Here is a 21,477-nt window from a genome sequence, read left to right as displayed (position 1 = left end):
GAAAGACTTGAACATCTGTGGTCACATCATTCACAACAAAAGAACAACTGCAATTCAGTGGAGGAAAGTGTTGTCCTTTCAATAAATGATCTGGGCCTATTGCTGTCCATAAAGGAAAACAAAACAAGACAAAAATCCTGAATTTACATAATATACACAAAAATAATTTGAGGTAGATCATGGACCTGAAAGTGGAAGATAAAACAATAAAGCATCTAGTACAGAATATTGTATAATATCTTTAAAATATATATATTTTATTGATTTTTTACAGAGAGGAAGGGAGAGGGACAGAGAGTTAGAAACATCGATGAGAGAGAAACATCAATCAGCTGCCTCCTGCACACCCCCTACTGGGGATGTGCCTGCAACCAAGATACATGCCCTTGACTGGAATCAAACCGGGGACCCTTCAGTTCGTAGGCCGACGCTCTATCCACTGAGCCAAACTGGTCAGGGCTGTATATTATCTTTATGAACTTGGGAAAGCTATCTTAAATATGACCACATAAAACATTATCCATAAAAGAAAAGGTTAAATTGGACTCCATTAAAATTAAGAATCTCTGCTCATTCAAGGGTACCATTAAGACAAGCCACAAATTTGAAAAAGATATTTGCAATGCATCTATCCAATAAAGGACTCAATAAATCAATGAGATAAAGACAACCTGATTAAAAGTTGGGCAAAAAAACTTGAACAGGCACTTCACAATAGAGGATATCAAAATGAAAATAAGTATATGAAAAGGTATGTAACTTCTATAATAATAAAAGCATAATATACTAATTAGACTGGACATCCTTCCGGACGACCTTCTGGATGAAGCCACGGCAGCGGGGCCGGGGCAGAGGCCGGCAGCTGCTGCGGCAGGTGGGGGCTGAGCCCCTTGCACACATTTCATGCATCGGGCCTCTAGTTAGTTATAAAGGAAAATGTAAATTAAAACCACAGTACAATATGATTTCACTTGTACCAGGGTAGCTAAAATAATAAAAACTGGCAGTACCAGGTACTGGTAGAAATGTGGAACAACTGGTTCAATCACTTTGAAAAGAGTTTGGCAGATCAACTAAAGTTAGGCATATAAACAACCTGTAACCCAGCAATTCTACTCTTGGTACATACCCAACTAAAATCAATGCTTGTACCTATGGCAGTTTTACTTATAATAGCCCAAACAGGAAATAATACACATGTTCACTAACAGGAATTGGTAAGTAAATTGTGGCATATTTTTACGATGAAGTACAATGAAAAAAATAACATATTACTGCTACCTAAAATAACATAGCTGAACTTTATGCAGAAAATCTTATGTGAAAGTAGCCAGACACAAGAAGACATACTGTATATTTCTGTTTATATGAAATACAAAAACAAATAAAATTAATCTATGTGGCAATGGAAGTCAGAATAGTGATTACCATTTGGGGGTTTTCCCTAGAAGGAAACATAAGAGAGATCCGGCATATCTTTGGTAAAAGTTTGTCTCTCAGGATGTTAACTGCCTTTTCTTCAAGTTTCCTCCCTGTCACCTGGCCCATCTGAACTGCCTCCAAGAAAGCCAGATTCCAGGTGCCATGGTGCAATGCTTTATGTGAGCAAAAATCTGAGAATCTGTCTAAGCTGGACTTGGGCACCAGAGACTATGGTGCTGCCATCACAGCCTGCCCAGTGGAGGCCATGCCAAACGAGGCTCCCTCCCTGGGGTAACAGAGACACGCCTGTGGTGTTACAAGACGAAGCAACTGTGGCAGCGGCAAGGACTCTCCATTGAGCAAGCAGCAAAGGCCTAGCCAGCAGGGAAAGCCAAGCACCTAAACTGGGTCCGTCACACCAGGTGACCCTGTCATAGGCAACTGCGGGAGCTACAGCCCAACAAGAGTTTAGAGCCCTCAGAAGTGAAGGGTTGAGTTACAGCAACAGGCAAACAAACAACACAGATCAGCCAAAATGCTGACTAAAAGAGGGAGATTGGTGATGAAGATGAAGGAAGGAGGAAATAAATATCTATAATGGCCTTGATTCATGCTGTAGCATTAGGCACTACCATTTATTTCAATAACTCTTGCTCTAGGTTTCTCAGGAGATGGCAGTTGGCCACCACCTGGAGGAGGATCTATGAATGATTGGACCTGTACTTTCTCTCAGGGTATAAGTGAAACTGCTTGTACACACACACACACACACACACACACACACACACACACTAACCCAAACTCTACATTATAATATTGGAGCTGGACATGAAGGAAGGGTATGAGTGGATCTGAGCAGTTCAAGTAATGAGTTGTATTGGACTCGTCTCCTGGAACCTCCCTGGCCTTGGCTTCCTCTAATCCAGTGGTTTCTCAACCTTCCTAATGCCGAGACCCTTTACTACAGTTCCTCATGTTGTGACCCAACCATAAAATTATTTTTGTTGCTACTTCATAACTGTAATTTTGCTACTGTTATGAATCACAATGTAAATATCTGATATGCAGGATGTATTTTCATTGTTCGCGACCCATAGGTTGAGAACCACTGCCTAATCTACTGGATCCTCGGTTACTTGCTCCACCTCTATCACTACACACTCCTTGCAGGTCTGAGTGGTTCCACTGCCAGAGACCAACCAAGCACCACTGGGAATCCTTGACTCCTTGTACACCACAGGGCATGGGATTTCTCTGTACAGTAGCTATTTGAAAGACTGGATGGCCCAGCCAGGAAGTTCAGGGAGGTTGATCACCTGTAGGATATGAGAAGGAGGCAAACACTTTCCCTCCCTCCCTCCAATGGACTGTCCCAAGGCATGGTTTCTTTGTATATATAGCCTGTTAGGAGACATCCCAGATGGCAGGGCAGGTGCACCAGTAGGTTGACTTGCTGGGTTTCTCCATTGTACCCCAATAGTCTCTTAGTAACACTTTATCTTTCATTGCTTCTCAGCCTTCCCTGACTCATTTCCCCTTTCCCTCATTCTCACTGCTCTGGGAACAGACTCTCAAATCATTAACACATAAGCTTGCCTTATTTTTTTTAGGGAACCCAGGAAAGATACCTGTGGTTGGGGGGTTGAGATATTTTAGAATCTAAAAATTTTATATCATATGCATAATAAATGCATACATTTATTGAATAAATTATTTTTATATAAAAGCATTTTAGGATTATCTGGACAAACAACTTTAAAATTGAGTACATCCACTCTATTAAATGCTTCACTTTTGATTGCTTAAGTATTATATACTTAAGCAATAATTATTAGTGGTAAGTAATAATTTAATTTTTATGAGCCAATGTTAACAAAAAGGAACAGACAAGTCGAAACTGATGCTTAGCATCCTGTGAAGACCAAATAAAGTGATGGGATGAAGGGCTATTTCAAGTAGTCTGAATACTACAGGAAAGTGGTGAACTAATTTGAGTTTTCATCTGAAGTTTGGCAAACTTCAATGAATCTATGTAGTAGCTGGCAGCCCATAGTTCATGTTCTGAGAGACATTTAATTTCAGTAAAATAATGGTGTTAATTTGAATTTCAGTAAAATAATGTAATATTGCTAATTTGAATTTTATTGAGCAATAGAGGTCTGATGAGAAAACTTGAGTTTGCTTTGCACAGTGATATATAAATTTTTATCTATTCTCACAAATATGAAATATTCAATAATATCTATGTTGTTTGCTAATGCTTTTGGTACAAGTGGACTATCTAAGGAAGCACCAAGAAGTGCTAAGGTTATGTCAAGAACGATGAGGATAAAAATGACCACATTGAGGGATAACTGGATATAAGACTCACACTTAATGAATAGTTATTGAACGCATAAAACAGCCAGGCCTCCCCGGGGCAGGCAGAGGTGGGAGGGTGACCTTGTGTGGACCAGTATCCCTGGTTGGGCAATCATTTATAAGAAGTAAACATCCTTCAGTGGCTAAGCCGCTTGACACCTGTGAATCCTTCCAGGGAACCGGATGTGGTCTTCCCACCCTCTTTCCCAGCATCTGGCAAAGGTGAGGGCAAGGCTAATGATCCTCTCAAACAAAATATTTAAAGTACACAAAATTTAAGACTAAGGCATTGTTCCTCATATTGGAGACAAATGCAAAAGTGAAACAATTTTGGGTCCAGGGGTTAAAGTCTGGTGATAAACCACCTCTGATAACTTGGGAAAATGTGTGTCTCTCTAGTCATATAAATAGGGGTAAAGAAGGATGCCTCTAGAACCAAAATTTTTCCAAGAGAATAATCACAAGGAGATGTGTAGTAATGGGGCCATTTAAGAGTTCTGTTTTCATCTTGGTCCTTCACCTTCTGGAAGGGGCCCTGAGCAACTCACTCATTCAGCTGAATAACAACGGCTATGAAGGCATTGTCATTGCAATTGACCCCGATGTGCCGGAAGATGAAACACTCATTCAAGAAATAAAGGTAAGGTGGAAACGGTAACTACCCAGGCTTTAAACAATTTAAGTGTAATGTGTGGAGGGCAAGCATGAGTTCTCTAATGCATCTGTGTGATATTGGCAAAGTATTTTTATGTCTAAGTCTCAGTATCTTTGGTTGCAAAATGAAAATAGAATAGTTAACCATTAGGATTCTTCTTAGGGAGAAGATAATAAATGTAATACACTTAGCTAAGAGTTTCATACATTGTTGGCGCTTAATAAATGATTTTCCGCATTTATTGATTGTGGATGATTCCGCTAAGGCAGAGCCAGCGGTATTTGGTAGATATTGAGATGTCCAGAGAATAATTCCTTTGCCTGGCTCACGTTAGATGTCTCCTTGTATTCTTCTAATTACAACTCTTTTCTCTGTGATTTTAATAGAGAAGCCCAGGATACAAACCTCTACTTTAAGAACAACCCTGATCCTTTCAATGAGAGGAAACTCTGCATTTTACCAGCCCCGATGCAAGGGATCCTCTTAGATTGCTGAGCGGCCTTGCCTTACTTATTACTTCTTCTCTGGCGGAAGGAAGAACTAGGGAGGAAGACACTTCCTGTCTAGGGCAGAGTGTCTAACTGTTATAAGGTGAAGAGGTCATGTACAACAGCAAACAACTAAGAATAAGAGGGAAATGCTTTATAAATAACCACCCGGGGATCTGGCTGTAGCACACCCAGAGGCAGTAGTGTGTAATAAGGAAAAGTACTGGTGTGTAAAATGGGGCAATAAGCTAGGCGAAGGGTATGTGGGAACTTTGTACAATTTTGCATGTTTTATAAGTCTAAAATTATCTTGAAATATGGTAAAGAACTTTAAAAATGCATGCATAGCGTCTGGCATGTAGTAAGAGCTCAATTAATGGTAGGAATAACCATAATTCTTTTAGATGGAAAGGGTTCAATTTTTTAACCAAGCCAAAGTTCCTGAGTGTGAGCCCAAAAGTTAATATCACAAGAGTTCCATCGGTTGCCCTCAAGTGTTCCTTGCTCTGAGCAGAAACAAACCCAGAAAGATGGAGTTTGGAGAGAGAACCAGCTCTACCATCTGGAGGAGTTTGGGGCTGGAGAACCGCAGTAGTTGAGGAAGGAGGGAGATCTTATCTGTTTAACCTATCAGATACTACTGCTAGTGATGAAAGGGAAAGCTTTACCTTTTGAAATCTCTCAACAATCAGATAGCTTGGGTAAGTTTTTGATTGCATCTAACCTTAGAAATGGCATCAGCAAACATGAACGTGCCCCTTGGAGCAACAGACAAGGAAAGTGTGGGAGAAAAAATATAGCCAACAAGTTTCTGTCTCTGGCTAGACAGTCAGGAATGTGCCAGAAGAACATAAATTCCTTACCCAGAATGGCAATGCTGCTTCCCCCTGTGAAGGGGGACTGGTTCTGTGCCTCAGGCCCACCTCATGTATAAGTGAAACTGCTTGTACACACACACACACACACACACACACACACACCCAAACTCTACATTATAATATTGGCGTCTAAGCACTCTGGTCTGCTCTGGGAAGGACTTTCCTCCTGCAATGGTCCCTTTTTTCTCTGGCTTTACCAGTGTTCCCCCCCCCCCCCCCCCGCCCAGCCATTATCACATGCATATGTTATAATAGTTCCCATTAAAAAACAACAACAACAAAACCAAAATTCCCTTGTCCTGAAGTGCTCCTCCAGCTATTGCATCGTGTCTCCATTCTCCTTTAATTTACAAAAAAAAAAAAAAAAAAAATCCAAAAACAAACCTGCTTGCGCTGTTGTCGATATTCACTGCCTCCATTTCACCTCCCATTGTCTTGAATTTACTCATTTGGAGCTATCATCTCCATTCCACTAAAATGGCTCATCCACGCTGCCAAATACTTCTTATCCTCACCTTTCTTTTTTATTATTATTAAATTCATTGGGTTGACTTTGGTTTTAAGCTTATATATGTTTCAAGTGTATATTTCTATGGTGCATGATCTGTATATTGTATTGTGTGCTCACCGTCCAAAGTTAAATCTTCTTCTGTCACCATATATGCAGTCCCCCCCCCCCTCCTTTCTCTCTGGTAACTACCATACTGTCTGTCTATGAGTTTTTGTTCATTTTTCCTCTCTTAATTGCTCAGCATCCTTTGACACCAATAATCATTCTCTTCTCCCTGAAACACCTTTACCCCGTGCCTGCTGATTTCCTTCTGAGTCTCCTTGGCTGACTCCTCCTCTTCCTATCACTAAATGCTAAATGCCTGTGGCTGCCAGGGCTCAGTCTTCAGCCCTCCCCTTTCCTCTGTCCACACTCACTTTTGAGGGCAGTGATTTTCAGTCCTAAGAGACCCTATGCCTTTTCCAATAATAAATCTCCTATAATACCCTCTCTACTGTCTTCATAATGCATCTCAGGGGCATTTATAATTAAACTCTACAGCTCCTTCATTTTAGAGAAATAAAGTTGGGTGTAATTTGAAAATAAATTATATAATTGTGACACTTCCTTAAATCTGACAGTACTACACTAAAAATAAATACTACCATAACATTTAGCTAGTCCTAAAATTACTGCAGGATCCAGCAGGTGAAGTCATATTCATTTTAATTTGAGTTTCTCTCCACTATAAGTTGGTGTGAGACCTTGATACTTACACACTCTAATTCTCAGCTTCTCCCTTAAAGGTTTATTGATCCTCAAAGGATCAAATGAGATGACACTCACAGCTAACATTTCACAAACATTTGTGCTAAGTAAACATGGTTCCCAGGAGTTTCTTGACTTTACTTGATCCCCACAATTTCTTATGAGCTAATCACCATAATATTTTCCATTTTATAAATGGGATAGATAACTGAGGCTCAGGAGGGCTCAAGGAAATTGCCAGATGACGCACAATAAGTGCTGGAGCCAGGATTAGTGTCAGCCTCTGAAGTCTGCATTGTCAATCATCACACTCTGACACAGAGCATGTGATAAGTGCTCAAAAAAGGTTAGCTATTATCCTATACTAGGGGCCCAGTGCATGAATTCGTGCACCTTGAAAGGAACTGTGAGCTGTGAGGCTGCGGTGGGCACAGAGGCGGGCGGGTCTGGCCCCTGCCTGGCCCCTCCTGGCACAGACCCCGGTCCCCTGTCTGCTGGCAGCGCCACTCCCACTGCCATCGCTCCCACATGCTGACAGCACCGGCCCTGCTTGTACCCGCTGATGGAACGGAGCGATTGGGGCTGGCACCAGCAGTGGGTGTGAGCAGTGGCTGCTTCCTCGATCATCCCTCAGGAGCAGGGGGAAGTGGAGAAGCCCTCAGGGGTGATTGGGGCCAGCAGCTGTTGCTCGTACCTGCTGACGGCGCTGAGGGATCCGGACCGGTGCCAGGTGCCGGCAGTGGGTGCGAGCGGGGCCATTGCTGGCAGCGGGGGCAAGAGGCGGCTGCTGGCCCTGATCGCCCCTCAGGAGCAGGGGGAGGTGGAGAAGCCCTGAGGGGTGATCGGGGCCATCACCCGCCGCTTGCCCCCGCTGCTGGTGCCCGACGCCGGCCCCAATTGCTCGGCACCATGAGTGGGTGCGAGCAGCGGCTCCCGATCCCGCCAAGGCTGACACCCGCCTTGTTCTGCGTGCACCCCCTGGTGGTCAGTGCATGTCATAATGACCGGGTTTTCAGTTGTTCGGTTGTTTCAAGGTTCGGTCTATTTGCATATTAGGGTTTTATATATCCTATATAATAAAAGGCTAATATGCAAATAGACCGAGTGGCAAAACAACTGAACAACCGGTCTCTATGACATGCGCTGACCTCCAGGGGGTGTGCATGGAACATGGCGGGCGTCGGCAGCAGGCGGCAGAGCGTGGAACATGGCAGCTGTCAGCCACGGCGAGATGGTGGAGCAGGTGAGCGGGGGCGCCAGGCCAAGGCAGGGCACCGGTTGCTGTCATTGAGCAAGCATCTGATGGTTACTGAAAATTCTTTGCTCCCACACACTGTGGTCCTGCCTGGCGCTTGCATCAGCTGCCAGCACAGGAGCCACTGCTCTCACCTGCTGCTGGCGCCCGGTGCTGGCTCCAATCACTCAGCACTGGGTGTGAGCAGCAGCTGTTGGCCCCTATTGTCCCTCAGGGCTTCTACATCTCCCTCTGCTCCTGAGGGGCAATCAGGGCTGGCAGCTGTCTCTCACACCCTCTGCTGGCAACAGCCCTGCTCGCACCCACTGCTGGCACCAGAGCCACTGCTTGCACCTACTGACAGCACCAGTCCCGATTGCTTGGCACCATTAGCGGTGCAAGTGGGGCTGGCACCCAACAATGCATGGGAGTGGTGGCAGCAGGGGCGGGGCTGCTGGCAGATAGGGGACCATGGGCTATGGTGGGAGGGCCTGGGTGGGAGTGTGGAGGGTGGGCTGAGACCTGCCCCTGTGCCCACTGCAGCCTTGTGGCCCACAGTTCCTTTCAAGGTGCACGAATTTGTGTACTGGACCCCTGGTATCCTATATAATAAAAGCCTAATATGCTAAGTGTCCAGTCATCCAGTTGGCCGTGCAACCAATTAAAGTGTAATATGCTAATGATACACTAAGGCTGCTCAACTGCTCGCTATGACATGCACTGACCATCAGGGGGCAGACAGTTGGCTGGTTGGCCAGTTGCTATGAACCTCCCTGGAGGTTTCCTAATCCTCCAGGGGACAGACGCTCGGACCAGTAGGTTAGCTTACTGCTGGGGTCCAGCCAATCGGGACTGAGCAAGACAGGCCAGACATGTCTTGGAGCCTTCTCGTAGCCCTCCCATTGCCCCTCCCTGGCTGGCCAACCTCTTATGTCCCTCCCTGGCCCCAATTGTGCACTGGTGGGGTCCCTCAACCTGGCCTGTGCCTTCTTGCAATCTGGGACCCCTTGGGGGATGTCAGAGAACCAGTTTTGGCCTGATGGCAGAATGACTGGTCGCTTTGATGCACACTGACCACCAGGGCAGACGCTCAACACAGGAGCTTCCCCCTGGTGGTCAGTGTGCTTCCACAGGGGGAGTGCCACTCAGCCAGAAGCTGGGCTCACGGCTGGCAAGCACGGCAGCAGTGGTGGGAGCCTCTCCTGCCTCCGTGACAGCACTAAGGATGTCCAACTGCCAGCTTAGGCCCGCTTCCATGGGCCTAAGCCATCAGTCAGACATCCCCTGAGGGCTCCTGGACTGCAAGAGGGCACAGGCTGGGCTGAGGGACACCCCCCAACACACACTCACCAGTACATGAATTTCATGCACTGGGCCTCTAGTAGATAATAAAAGGCTAATATACAAATCGACCGAATGGCAGATCAACTGGTCGCTATGATGCGCACTGACCATCTGAGGGCAGACACTCAACACAGGATCTGTCCCCTGGTGGTCAGTAGGCTCCCACAGGGGGAGTGCCACTCAACCAGAAGCCGGGCTTACGGCTGGTGAGCACACTGGCAGTGGCGGGAGCCTCTCCCGCCTTCATGACAGTGACAGTGCTAAGGATGTCCTACTGCTGGCTTAGGCAGGCTCCCCATGGACATCCCCTGAGGGCTCCAGGACTGTGAGAGGGTGCAGGCTGGGCTGAGGGACCCCCCCTCAAGTGCACAAATTTTGTGCACTGGCCTCTAGTTATCAATAAAAGGTATTTCTACATCTCCCCTTCCAGTCTTATAAATAACTGGTCTTTACTAACTAGTTTTTCTAATGTGAAATACAAATGTAAATTTGAATGATTGATCATTTAGTCTACAGTCCTAATTGTGCTTGCAAGATATGTTTTCTTTTTCCCCCCAGGACATGGTGACTCAGGCATCTCCATATCTGTTTGAAGCTACAGGAAAAAGATTCTATTTCAAAAATGTTGCCATTTTGATTCCTGAGAAATGGAAGACAAAACCTGAGTATATGAGACCAAAACTGGAGACCTACAAAAATGTGAGATTATCAAGTTCTTCTTTCAAATTCAATTTCCTTCGGTGATTTAGATTTTTTTTTCATCATAATATTCTAGAACCAAATGAAATTTGTTCACAATACTCCAGTGTGAATAAGGTCAATTCATTTGCTAAAATTTTGTAATGATGGAAACATTTTCTTAAATTTCAGGCTGATGTTCTAGTTGCCGAACCTAATCCTCCAGGAAACGATGATCCCTATACTGAGCAGATGGGAAATTGTGGAGAAAAGGGTGAAAGGATTCATTTCACTCCTGACTTCATAACAGGAAAAAAGTCTCAATATGGACCACAAGGTATGGGTAGAGAAGAAACATTCCACTGTGTTCCTCATAACTTAATAATTTTATATTCAAAGTAGATCAAAATAGCATTATCTTTCCGAGTAAGCACATATAAGCCAAATAACGTTGCAGCATGCATTTTCACTTAAAGCAGGGGTTCAGAATAGTGTGTTTCTTGGTTAGAAATTTAATTTTTCATATTCTGCATAAATGTGTAACTATAGTGTTTTTAATTTTAAAAAGTTATTACTATCAGAAAATAGCTGTAATCGTTTATTGAAATGTTATTAGGTTTCTATGGATCTGATAAGGAGACTGCTGAACAAATTAAACCTCCTGCCTGTAATTCACATAGTAGCCACCAGATGGCGGAGACTCACAGTGCTCTCAGACTTCTGCTCAAGCAAATTGAAAAGGAGGTTGTTAATCAGATTCTGATTCAGTAGGTGTGGGGTGGGACTCAGCAATTTGCATTTTTAACAAGCTCCCAGGTGATGCTGATACTGCTGGACTATGGACCACACTTTAAGGAGCACAGAGAATATCCTTGCAGTTCAGCTTGCAAAAAAAACCTGTAACTAAAGAAAAACATCCAATTTTCCTTCACAAAATAAACTCTTTATCATGCCCATGAGCTATATAGAACAATCTTTAGAAGAAAATATTAAAACAAACAATAAGGAAGTATATATAAAATATGTACGCTCCAGGTATAATCAAATCTGATTAGTATTAGTTAATTAGGTTACTTAATAATTACTACCAGGTATCTTTATTATCTTGAAAGTATTAGAACCAGCTTGATTTTCTTCACTCAAACAAAAGGGCCCTGGTACTTCCATGCCCCACCCCACATTCACTAGAGCACTACAGACTTATCAGGAAGATGTGTCAAACATACCTCTTGTGCTTCGACAGCACTCTATTTCATCTCCATAACAGAACCAGAAAATTCCCAATGTATGGCTCAATCAATAGGTGCTGAATTGATATACTAATTGCCCCATCTCACTTCTGGGTCCACTACAGCCCTCTGAGTCACCATATAGAATGGCAATCCTTCATAATCTCTCCTTTCTGTACTGTGACTCCACTTATGTTCTCTCCCATCTTCCCTTACCTCTAAGAGGCCATCCTCTGCTCCCAGCACCTACAGAATAGGGTCCAAATCCTCAGCGTGAGATACTAGCATTTCCTCAGGTGTACCCCCTCACCTAACCCTCCAAATGCAGCCTATCTGGGAATTTACATTCCAGGAAAACTGAGCTGTACATAAGTCACTAATTCCTCTAAATGTAACAAATACTCACTGAGTACCTATTAAGCTCTGGACACTATGCACCCAGGCATGACAATGAAGAAGTCATGGAGCCTGTCCTCATGGAGATAAGCGTTTAGTGTGGGAGAAGGGCCAGAAAGCAGCAACTATAATAGAATGGAGGTGCCATATGGAATATAATGACAGAGTAAAGGAGGGATGCTGGGCCTAGTCTGGGGATGTCAGAGAAGGCTTCTAGGTGGATATAAACTTGATTTTGAAAGAAGAGAAGCAACTATCCAGACAGAACTAGGGACCGTATCCCACGCAAAGAAAGAATACATGAAAAGGACCAGAGATGAGAAGGGGCCTCCAGTGGCTCTGGAAAGTAAAAGCAGTGCAGGAATTCATTGTGATTATAGAGTTCTGGAAGTAGGTGAACAGCAAGAAATATGGGTGCAGAGAAGAGCAGAGCTGGGGTCATCAGGGACCTCATATTAAGGAGCGAACTTAACCCTGAACACCATAAGGTAGCCACTGAAGACTGGAGACATGGAGAGCAGCTGGGTGGCTACGGCAGTAACTCAGGAGTAAGTGGCAATAAGATTGGAAAGATGGGAATAGAGAAGAGGTGAGGTAGGCAGACCTTGGGGTTTGAGCCACTGGGGGTGCTGCCTGGCGGCCCTACCAAAGCTCCAGACCTCACAGTAGCATGTGCTGCCCTCCATCACTGCACTTGCCCCAGTAAGGATTTTAGTTGTCTGATTGGCATGTCATCCACTGGGCTGTATGCTATGCAAAGGACAGAGCAGTTGTTTTATCTTTGAATTAAAAACTCTCTGGCACTTCCTATGTGCTTCATATGCATTTTGTGAGCTAAAATAAGTAGTTATATTTTTCAGAAATGTGGAGTTGTCATATTAGAGTTTTCTTTCTAAGGAAGTCAAAACTTAAAAAAAAATTAACATAGCAAAGCATAATAAAAGTCTGGAGAATTACTTTCTCCCAGCATTAGAAAGTAATTTTGCCATTCTTACTGTAACCGGGTATTTAAAACATTTTCTCACAGGAAGGGTGTTTGTCCATGAATGGGCACATCTACGATGGGGAGTATTTAATGAATATAATAAAGACCAGAAATTCTACTTATCTAATGGAAGAAACAAAGCAATAAGGTATGGATATATTGACTTGACTTTTCCCAAACTATTTAAAATCACAACCCATTTTTTCTTGATTACTTTAAAAATGTCCCATTTTTTTGCCTTGTTTTCTGTCTCTCATTCTTTGTTAGTGCCTCCTGTTGAAGAGTTCCACAAAACTACCACTTTTGCTTAGCTTACAAGCACTTCAATTAGTTGAGTTCTTTATTCTTCAGTTACAAACCATTTGCCTTTGTGAGTGTGCATATACAATTATAAGAAATCCACAGGTGCTATGTTCAGTGACTCCATCTTCCTGTATCTGAGTCAGTAAAATAAACAAAGCTAATGGAGCTATTCAATGCCTTGAAAGCAGAATGATATCTGTGTGGACTTTGTCAGTATGAACGGGCCTGGGAGAGACTGTGGAAATTACCTGAAAGACAGTCAAAATATTGAAAGAAAGCAGAAAACTTCTCCCAGTTTAATTAACTATTTCGATGCCAATGGAAAGCAAACTGAACACTTGGAAAGTACCCTTGGCTTCCATGATTGTATGGGTGAATTCTTGCAACCAACAGTTTCAGTGAACTGTTTTAGTACAAACATAAAAGATAGGGAACTTCACAATTTATTTAAAAGAGCTAGCACATTTCAGATACTAAAACCCAACAGAAGACATGAAAAAGAATTCTGCAGATCAGATACAATTTTCTAAAAATATTTTAAATAAAAGAACGGTAAGTTATATCTGACAGAATCAAAGGACTAACAAACACACCAAGCCCACATAAGAAGTCTTCCAGAAATCCCAAAATGCTGTGATATTAGGTAAGTAATTAATATAGTATTTTGAGTCAAGAAGACAGATAAACGATTTTTCCAATAGGTTCTCAGGAGGAACTTGAAAACCTTGAACACTTATGCCTGGGTCAGAAAATAACAACTGCTTTTTTAAGACGGGAAATTGCTGCACCACCCCTCTCCACTTTTGCTTCCAGTTCTCTTGCCTGATGACCCCATAAGGAGATGTGCTCAGCTTTGGTTTGGTTACTCTTTATTTGCTACTTGCTTCCAAGCAGAGCTCAGCCTTGGCCTCCCATTCTCCCAGAGGGACATTACTGCTCTCCACTCTTCCCTTTCTTTATTACATTCAGACTCTGTCAACTTGGTCCACTCCCATTATATTCCCCCTCATTGTTATGTCACTTCAGGCATAAATAGACTAAGTGCCACGTAGAGCCACACATAGTGTACCAGAGTCCTTTAGCTGTTCCCTCTGCACTGTATAAACTACAACCCAGGGCCACTTCCCTGATGTGATCATTTGTTGGATTAACCTCGCAAATCCCAGCCAATGGATGTCATTCTACATCTGTACCTTTCCCACTTCTCTTTTCTAAGTTTCTATTCAATTAGACACTGTATATTCCTTCAAGAGAAAAGCTGAATAATACATATTCCTTTCTAGAGATATTCTAGAAATATCTACATATGTAGCATGTTCTTCCTTCCACAGATAACATTAGCAAATCTGGCTAATTACCATGTCCCCTGAAAAAGAAATTTTATTGTAACATATTAATAATTTATTGATTATTATCTTCTAAATTTAAAAAATTATTTTAAGGCCTAGAAGCAATCACAAAATGACAATACTGCCCACAATAGAAGGCTATTTCCTTAATATGATACAAAACATTAATTGAAAGCCAACAGCCTACATCATATTTAATAGGAAAATACTAGAAACATTACCAGGGATAACATAGGATGGCCACTATTAGCGCAGTTATTGAACCTTTTTTAGAAAGTTGTACCCAATGCAATAGCACATGAAACCGGGGAGGTTAAAAAATGGGAGGGTGGGGGAAAACTATGAGAAAGAGAGAAAACTGCTTTTATGCAGATGATATATGGTCCATTTAGAAAACTCTGGGGAATAAATAGAAATTAAAGACAGGGGGAGTCAACAAGGTGACCAGATACAAAATGAAAATTCAAAATGTCTTCCCAAATATTAACAATAACCAGTTCAAAAATATTATGGACAGAATACTCCATTGAAGATAGAAATTAAAGGTATAATGAAGTGTAAAACTCTAAAAAAGGTAGATGTCATATTTTAAGAAAACTATAAAATCCTTCTAAAGGCTTTAAAAGAAAATCAAGAAAGACTGAGAGATTTTTCCATTCATGAATGACTTAAATTCAACCCAAATTAATATACAGGTTTTATAAAACTAGTCAAAAGCACATCCATTTTTACCTTATTTTTTAAAAATATCAGAATTCACTCAATAGATAGTACCTAAGAACATTTTTTTTAAAGTAGTAATAAAGGGAATTTTTACTTGCTGAATTTTAGATATCCTATCTAATAAAAGAGAAAAATGGTAATTGGCGTACGACGATACCTTTTTCATTGGCTAATCAGGGCTATATGCAAATTAACTGCCAACTATGATTGGCAGTTAACTGCCAACTAAGATTGGCAGTTAACTGCCAACAAGATGGCAGTTAATTTGCATATGTAGGCACAATGCAGGGAGGCAAAAGGGAAAGCAGGAAGAAGCCCCCTGCCACTGACAGTGATCGGAAACCCAGGGGGGAGCTAAGAGCTGGGGGGCAGGGCAAAGGCGGCCCTGGGGCCGCCTTTGCCCTGCCCCCCAGCCATGATCGGAGAATCAGGCGCCTTTTCCGCCCTGGCCAGTGATAGCAGGAAGTAGGAGTGGAGCCAGCGATGGGAGCTGGGCATGGTCGAAGCTGGCAGTCCCGGAAGCTAGGGGTCCCTTGCCTGGGCCTAAAGCGGAGCCCACGATCGCGGGGCCGCTGCAGCTGCGGGTCCCCGCTGCCCGAGCCGGACGCCTCAGCCAGAGGAGTTAGGCCTGGGCAGGGGCGGAGCCTGCAACCGCGGGGAGCTGGGGGTCCCCTGCCCAGGCCTGACACCTCTGCCGGAGGCCTCTGGCCTGGTCAAGGGGCCGATCCGGTGATTGGTGATCGGAGGGTGATGAGGGTCAACTCCTCTGGCCGAGGCATCAGGCCTGGGTGGGGGGCGGAGCCGGGGATTGGGGGGATATGATGGTCCCCTTGCCCAGGCCTGAAGCCTGGGTCAGAGGCGTCAGGCTTGGGCGGGGGGTGGAGCAAGCGATCAGAGGGAGATGGGGGTCCCCTGCCCAGGCATGATTCCTGGGCCAGAGGCCTCAGGCCTGGGTGGGGGCCAGAGCCAGTGATCAGGGGGAGATGGGGGTCCCCTGTCCAAGCCTGACACCTCTGGTGGAGGCGTCAGGCCTGGGCAAGGGGCCGATCAGGCGATCGGAGGGTGATGGGGGTCTACGCCTCTGGCCGAGGCATCAGGCCTGGGCAAGGGGCCGATCCTGCGATTGGAGGGTGATGGGGGTCAACGCCTGAGGGTTCCCAGTATGTGAGAGGGGGCAGGCTGGGCTGAGGGACACTCCCCTCCCCACACACACCCAGTGCACGAATTTCATGCACCGGGCCCCTAGTATATAATAAAACTATATTAACTAAAGCAATGTGAATTGACAGACACATATACAAAAATTTACTATTTAATACAGCTAGAATTATAAATGTATGAGAAAAAAACAGAATTTCTTAAGATATCAGGACAATTTGAGCTGTGTGGGGAAAATATTAACAGATCTTCTTCCAATTGAATAGACCCATTAAATATAGCTATCATAGTCACAATGACAACTAAAGGAATATTAATAAAAACCATACTCCTATGTGGTGAAGGTCTTTCTATGCATTTGAGAATTGTACAAAGATATAACTAAAAGAATAATAAATTTGGCTATATAGTCATTAAAAATTTTGTTGCATATAAATCAAACATAAACTAAATAAAAAGGTAAAAAATAAAAAACATTATTTGTAAAAATTAATAAAAAACACCTTTTAAAAGCTTAGTATTGTAACACATGAAGAACCTTTGAAAACCAGTAGGAAACCAATAACATCACAATATAGAAATAGATACAGGAGGAGAATAAATAATCCACAGAAGAAGAAATAAAAATGGTGAATAAACATATAAAAATGTTCAGACTTACTAGCGATCACAGTGGTACAAATTTGACAAAGATGAGACTCGTTTATTACCTAGTAAGTAACTGTTAGTGGGTGAGATCTCCTACAAATGGTTGTTAGAGACATAAGTTAGCACAAGTATGGAAAACAATTTGGTGACACATATCAAATCTCCAAAATATTTCCTTTTTCTTCATCCAGTAATGTCATGCTTAAAGCCGATTATAAGAAAAATGGTAGAATAAGCTGTATCAGCAATCTATAAAATATTCACACTTTTGATCTGATGATTTAGTCTGAGAACCAATCACATTGCAAACTTGGAAATAGAGTCAAAATTTTATGTGAAATTTTATTTATTCATTGAAGTTTTATTTTTAGTCCTGACAAGTTGGGGGAAATCAAATGAAATATATTAAGCTAAATTTATTTTATACTACGAGAACATGCAATTATTAAGATCACAGTTTGAAAGAATGTTATAAATTATAATTAGGTATTAAATTTTTAATTATACTAACATACTACGTTTTTCAAAAGCCTGAAGCAAAACTCTATGCGCCATGTTATGCTGATACAGAGAGAGGAAATGCTTCAACCTGTTGACAGTAGCTTATTTCTGATTGTGGAACATGATGTTTTTCTTTTCTTCTTTATACTTTTTTGTAATTTTCCAAATTTTCTATAGTGTTCATATATTGTTTATATACTCAAATAATAAGATGTTAGAGAAAAGCATTCCACTTATGATAGCAATAAGACTCACAGCATATAATATAAAGGAAAATCTAAAATACTTAGTAACATATAAGAGCTATGTAAAAAACTGTATGACATAAACTAATGAGAAACACAAAACCCAAGCCTTTTGAGGGAAACAGAGGCCAGATTTTCCAGGAAGGAGGGGACTACATTAGGCGGTGCCTCAGGTCTGCAACCCTTGTTTATCCTAACAGCAACCATAAACCGGACTTCGCTTTTCTGCTGCAGAGAAACAATTTCTGATACCATTTGGGGACTCTTCAGATACATTCTGGCAAACAGAAATAATTTTTCTGTTTAAGGATGTATCTGTCTCTTGAATTGTGAGAGGACATCGTGGACAAGGTCATCGGTAGAACTCGACCACAGAGTCAAGCCCTTTGAAATAATTATGTCACTTGAGTATCCAACCTTAATATATTTTCAGGTGTTCGGCAGATATTACTGGTAAAAATGTAGTAAAGAAGTGTCAAGGAGGCAGCTGTGTGACCAAATCCTGCAAAGTTGATAAGGTAACAGGGCTGTTTGAAAAAGGATGTGAGTTCCTACCTGATCGTGAGCAGACGGAGAAGGCTTCCATAATGTTTTCACCAAGTGTTAATTCTGTAAGTATCTTTTTTTTCTCTCAACACTATGAATCAATGAGGTTTTTATCCCAGATGCTGCAGGAGAGGATCAAATTTTAGGAAGGCATCACTGAGCAGCTGATTCTCTGTGGGGCCAGCCAAGAATGCACAGTCAGGGTAAAGTCCTGTCTCCCCCTTCCTCTTCTTCAGGTTTATTCTTGCTTCTCCATCCTCTCCTTCCCACTAGCTTTTAGTTTCAGTGTTTAGAATGACTTCAAGTATCCTTAAAGGCAGACAAACACTAAGTTTTTTCATTAAATAAGAAATTTACCCAGGGGGATTCTTTTAATTAGTTAATAAGGACAAGACCAGTAGCCTTTAATTTAATTTTCAGAGATCTCTTTTCAGCCTGTCTATTTACTTTTAGTTGTTAAGTAAAATTTTCTCTCTCCTTTGTTTTTTTGTGTGTGTTGTGTTTTTTTGTTGTTGTTGTTGTTTTTTATAAGTTTATCTGAGCCACGCTGACAACATATGCAAGGGAGCAAGATCTCAAATGCTCCTGAAATTTTCTCTTTTTAAGAGTGTCGGTGCCCTTACGGAGTTTGTACATAGTTTTAATAGCTTACAAATATTTCTTAATGGTTTTTTAATGACAAGTTGGCCATAAGATAAACTTGAAAAAATTATCCTTATTAATGCTAAATATATACATCAATGAATTTGCACAAACTAAGATTAAGTGCTTCAGTTAACTGACTTTAGTGAGGAGTCCCTCTTATCTTCCAGGCTCTTACATAAAGTGATGTTTTCCTCTTGGAATAGAGCAGCGGTTCTCAAACCTGTGGGTTGAGACCCCTTCGGCCGTTGAAGACCCTTGCACAGGGGTAGCCTAAGACCATCCTGCATATCAGATATTTACATTACAATTCATAACAGTAGCAACATTACAGTTATGAAGTAGCAACGAAAATAATTTATGGTTGGGTCACCACATAAGGAACTGTATTTAAAGGGCCAGAAGGTTGAGAACCACTGGAATAGAGGGTGAAGTAACTTGTCAATAACAACATGATACACCATGGTTCCTAGGCCCATCCTTCACTCTGGTTTCACAGTCCACCTCCAGACTTGCTCAGTTTTCCAAAATAGATGTTCTAAATTACCAATCTAGAGTTGAAGTTGATGCACAGTGAAGTTTGGGAACCTCTGCCTGGGGTTTTATGCAGAAGTTTTTCAGATTCCCTTACTCAAAAGTAAATAGAATGATAACATGGAAACACTACCAAAATGATCTGAAAAATGCAAAGAGAAAATTGTTTTACAGCTAATGATTGCATTCTAAATTATAGAATCACAGGTATTTAAGATTTTTAATTGAATGATAATACTATAAAATCACTGAGAAGGAGGACCTAAATTATACCTACTTTAGGTATACTATGCTTCCTTTTTTAATCCCCCAAATGCTAGCAATGTAAATGCTTAATAAAAGGAAAAAACACTATCATTTATTGGCTGCGTTAGTATTGACCCTATTGCATATGTTCTTATGTAATTCTTGCATAGTAACTACTACCATTTTGTAGATTAAAAAGCTGATGTGCAGTTTTTTTTATATTGAGATTTTATTACGTGTCACATACTGGACTAGGTTTTGAGGAAGCAAAATTTAATAAGACAGGTTTCTGACATAGGTGGATTTACAGCTCAGTAAATGCATTACAATGTTGAAGGGGCCTTACTAAAGTTTCTGTAGGGCTCTGTGAAGCCACAGGGTTGAGTGAAAATTTCGCTTTTCTTTGGTGGAAAGGTAGAAAATGAGAAACTATTTTGAAAATGAACTTTTGGCTGAAACATGAAGGTGAGGTTCACAATGCAGAGGACAGAAGAAGAGGCATCCTTTACAAATGGGGATCATGAGCCAAGTCAAGATATACAACAGCCTGACAAGGCTACAGTGGGGGGAAATCAAAGACTTGGACTGCACAGCCAGAGTGAAGTGGAGAGTGAAGGAAAAATGCATTTTATAGAGATTGCTGTTTGCTATGTGACATAGTACAGACTACTTCACAATTACGAGCCACCAAAGGGTCTTAAATACAGGAGTAAGAAGGAAGATGCCTCTGGCAGCTATGGAGTGGACCAATTGGAAGGGGAGTGAACTGTGTCCAGCACAGCCAGGGATGAGCCTCAGGAGGGGCAGTGAAGGATTAAAGAAAACAGACAAGAGAATACAGTTGGGCCAGGTGGATCACTGCCTGGATGAGGAAACAGTGACATAGCCTGTAAGCTGAAGCTTTATTTTATAGTCAGATCACACAAAGCAAAACAAGGGGAGTGGTCAACATGTTTACAATGTACTTATAAGTTTCAAATCTATTTTACTCAAACCTTGTTTTGGCAGCACTTGCTGCACCTCCCACAGCTCATTAGCTACCTAGGAACAAGGGAGGACTATAAGGTCAAGCTTAATTGTGCTAGGAGGGCTCTGCCCTCCAAGCTGGGACTTGTATGTGGCTCTGCCAGAGGTCAGTCCGAGGCTTGACCCTATAGCCGCTCCCTACAGGGGAGCAAGGGAGAAAAGTCAGATAGGAGACTGCAATAGTGTGATGAGGGACCGTGAGGGCTTGAATGATAGAGTCCATTGGAAAAGGAGAAAAAAATGATGAACTGGAGAGACAGTGACATGGTTATTTTATAAGTGGGGGAAAGCTAGAAAAACTCTCAGGTTCCTGAGTTAGAAGACTGGGTGAATAGTGGTGGCATCAAGCTAGGAAATACATGAGGAGGAGGAACAGGAACAAAGTTGGAGGAAAGGTGACAAGGTGATGAGTTCAATTATGAACATGTGCGGTTTCAGGCGCTGGCAGAAAACCCAAGTGGATTTTGGAGAGAGCTGAATGTTGGGTGTTAAAAGTTGGAATGTGAGGTGTTGGCAAGTGATTGGGAAGGAAAGAAGTGAGTGGAAGTGAAAGGATGGAAAGATAAGATGGTACCACGAGAGAAACGTTGAAATGCAGGTGTCTTGGTGTTAGCGGTGATGGCTCAAA

At 42.2% G+C, this 21,477-nt stretch overlaps 1 protein-coding gene across 1 annotated transcript in view; it reads left to right on the top strand.

Annotated features, from left to right (window-relative positions):
- The first annotated feature begins 4,183 nt into the window (after positions 1–4,183).
- The window catches only part of CLCA1 (chloride channel accessory 1), a 34,211-nt gene continuing 16,917 nt past the window's right edge, over positions 4,184–21,477 (top strand). Inside the window, exons 1-5 of the mRNA XM_059688969.1 lie at positions 4,184–4,423; positions 10,199–10,339; positions 10,511–10,655; positions 12,971–13,076; positions 18,289–18,466. Of these exons, the coding sequence (XP_059544952.1) occupies positions 4,262–4,423; positions 10,199–10,339; positions 10,511–10,655; positions 12,971–13,076; positions 18,289–18,466 (732 nt within the window). The 5' untranslated portion in view covers positions 4,184–4,261. The remainder of the gene's footprint in view (positions 4,424–10,198; positions 10,340–10,510; positions 10,656–12,970; positions 13,077–18,288; positions 18,467–21,477) is intronic.

The sequence above is a fragment of the Myotis daubentonii genome, chromosome 3 (assembly GCF_963259705.1).
Source record: "Myotis daubentonii chromosome 3, mMyoDau2.1, whole genome shotgun sequence".
Lineage (NCBI taxonomy): Eukaryota > Metazoa > Chordata > Mammalia > Chiroptera > Vespertilionidae > Myotis > Myotis daubentonii.
This window is presented reverse-complemented; position numbering and strand designations above follow the sequence as displayed.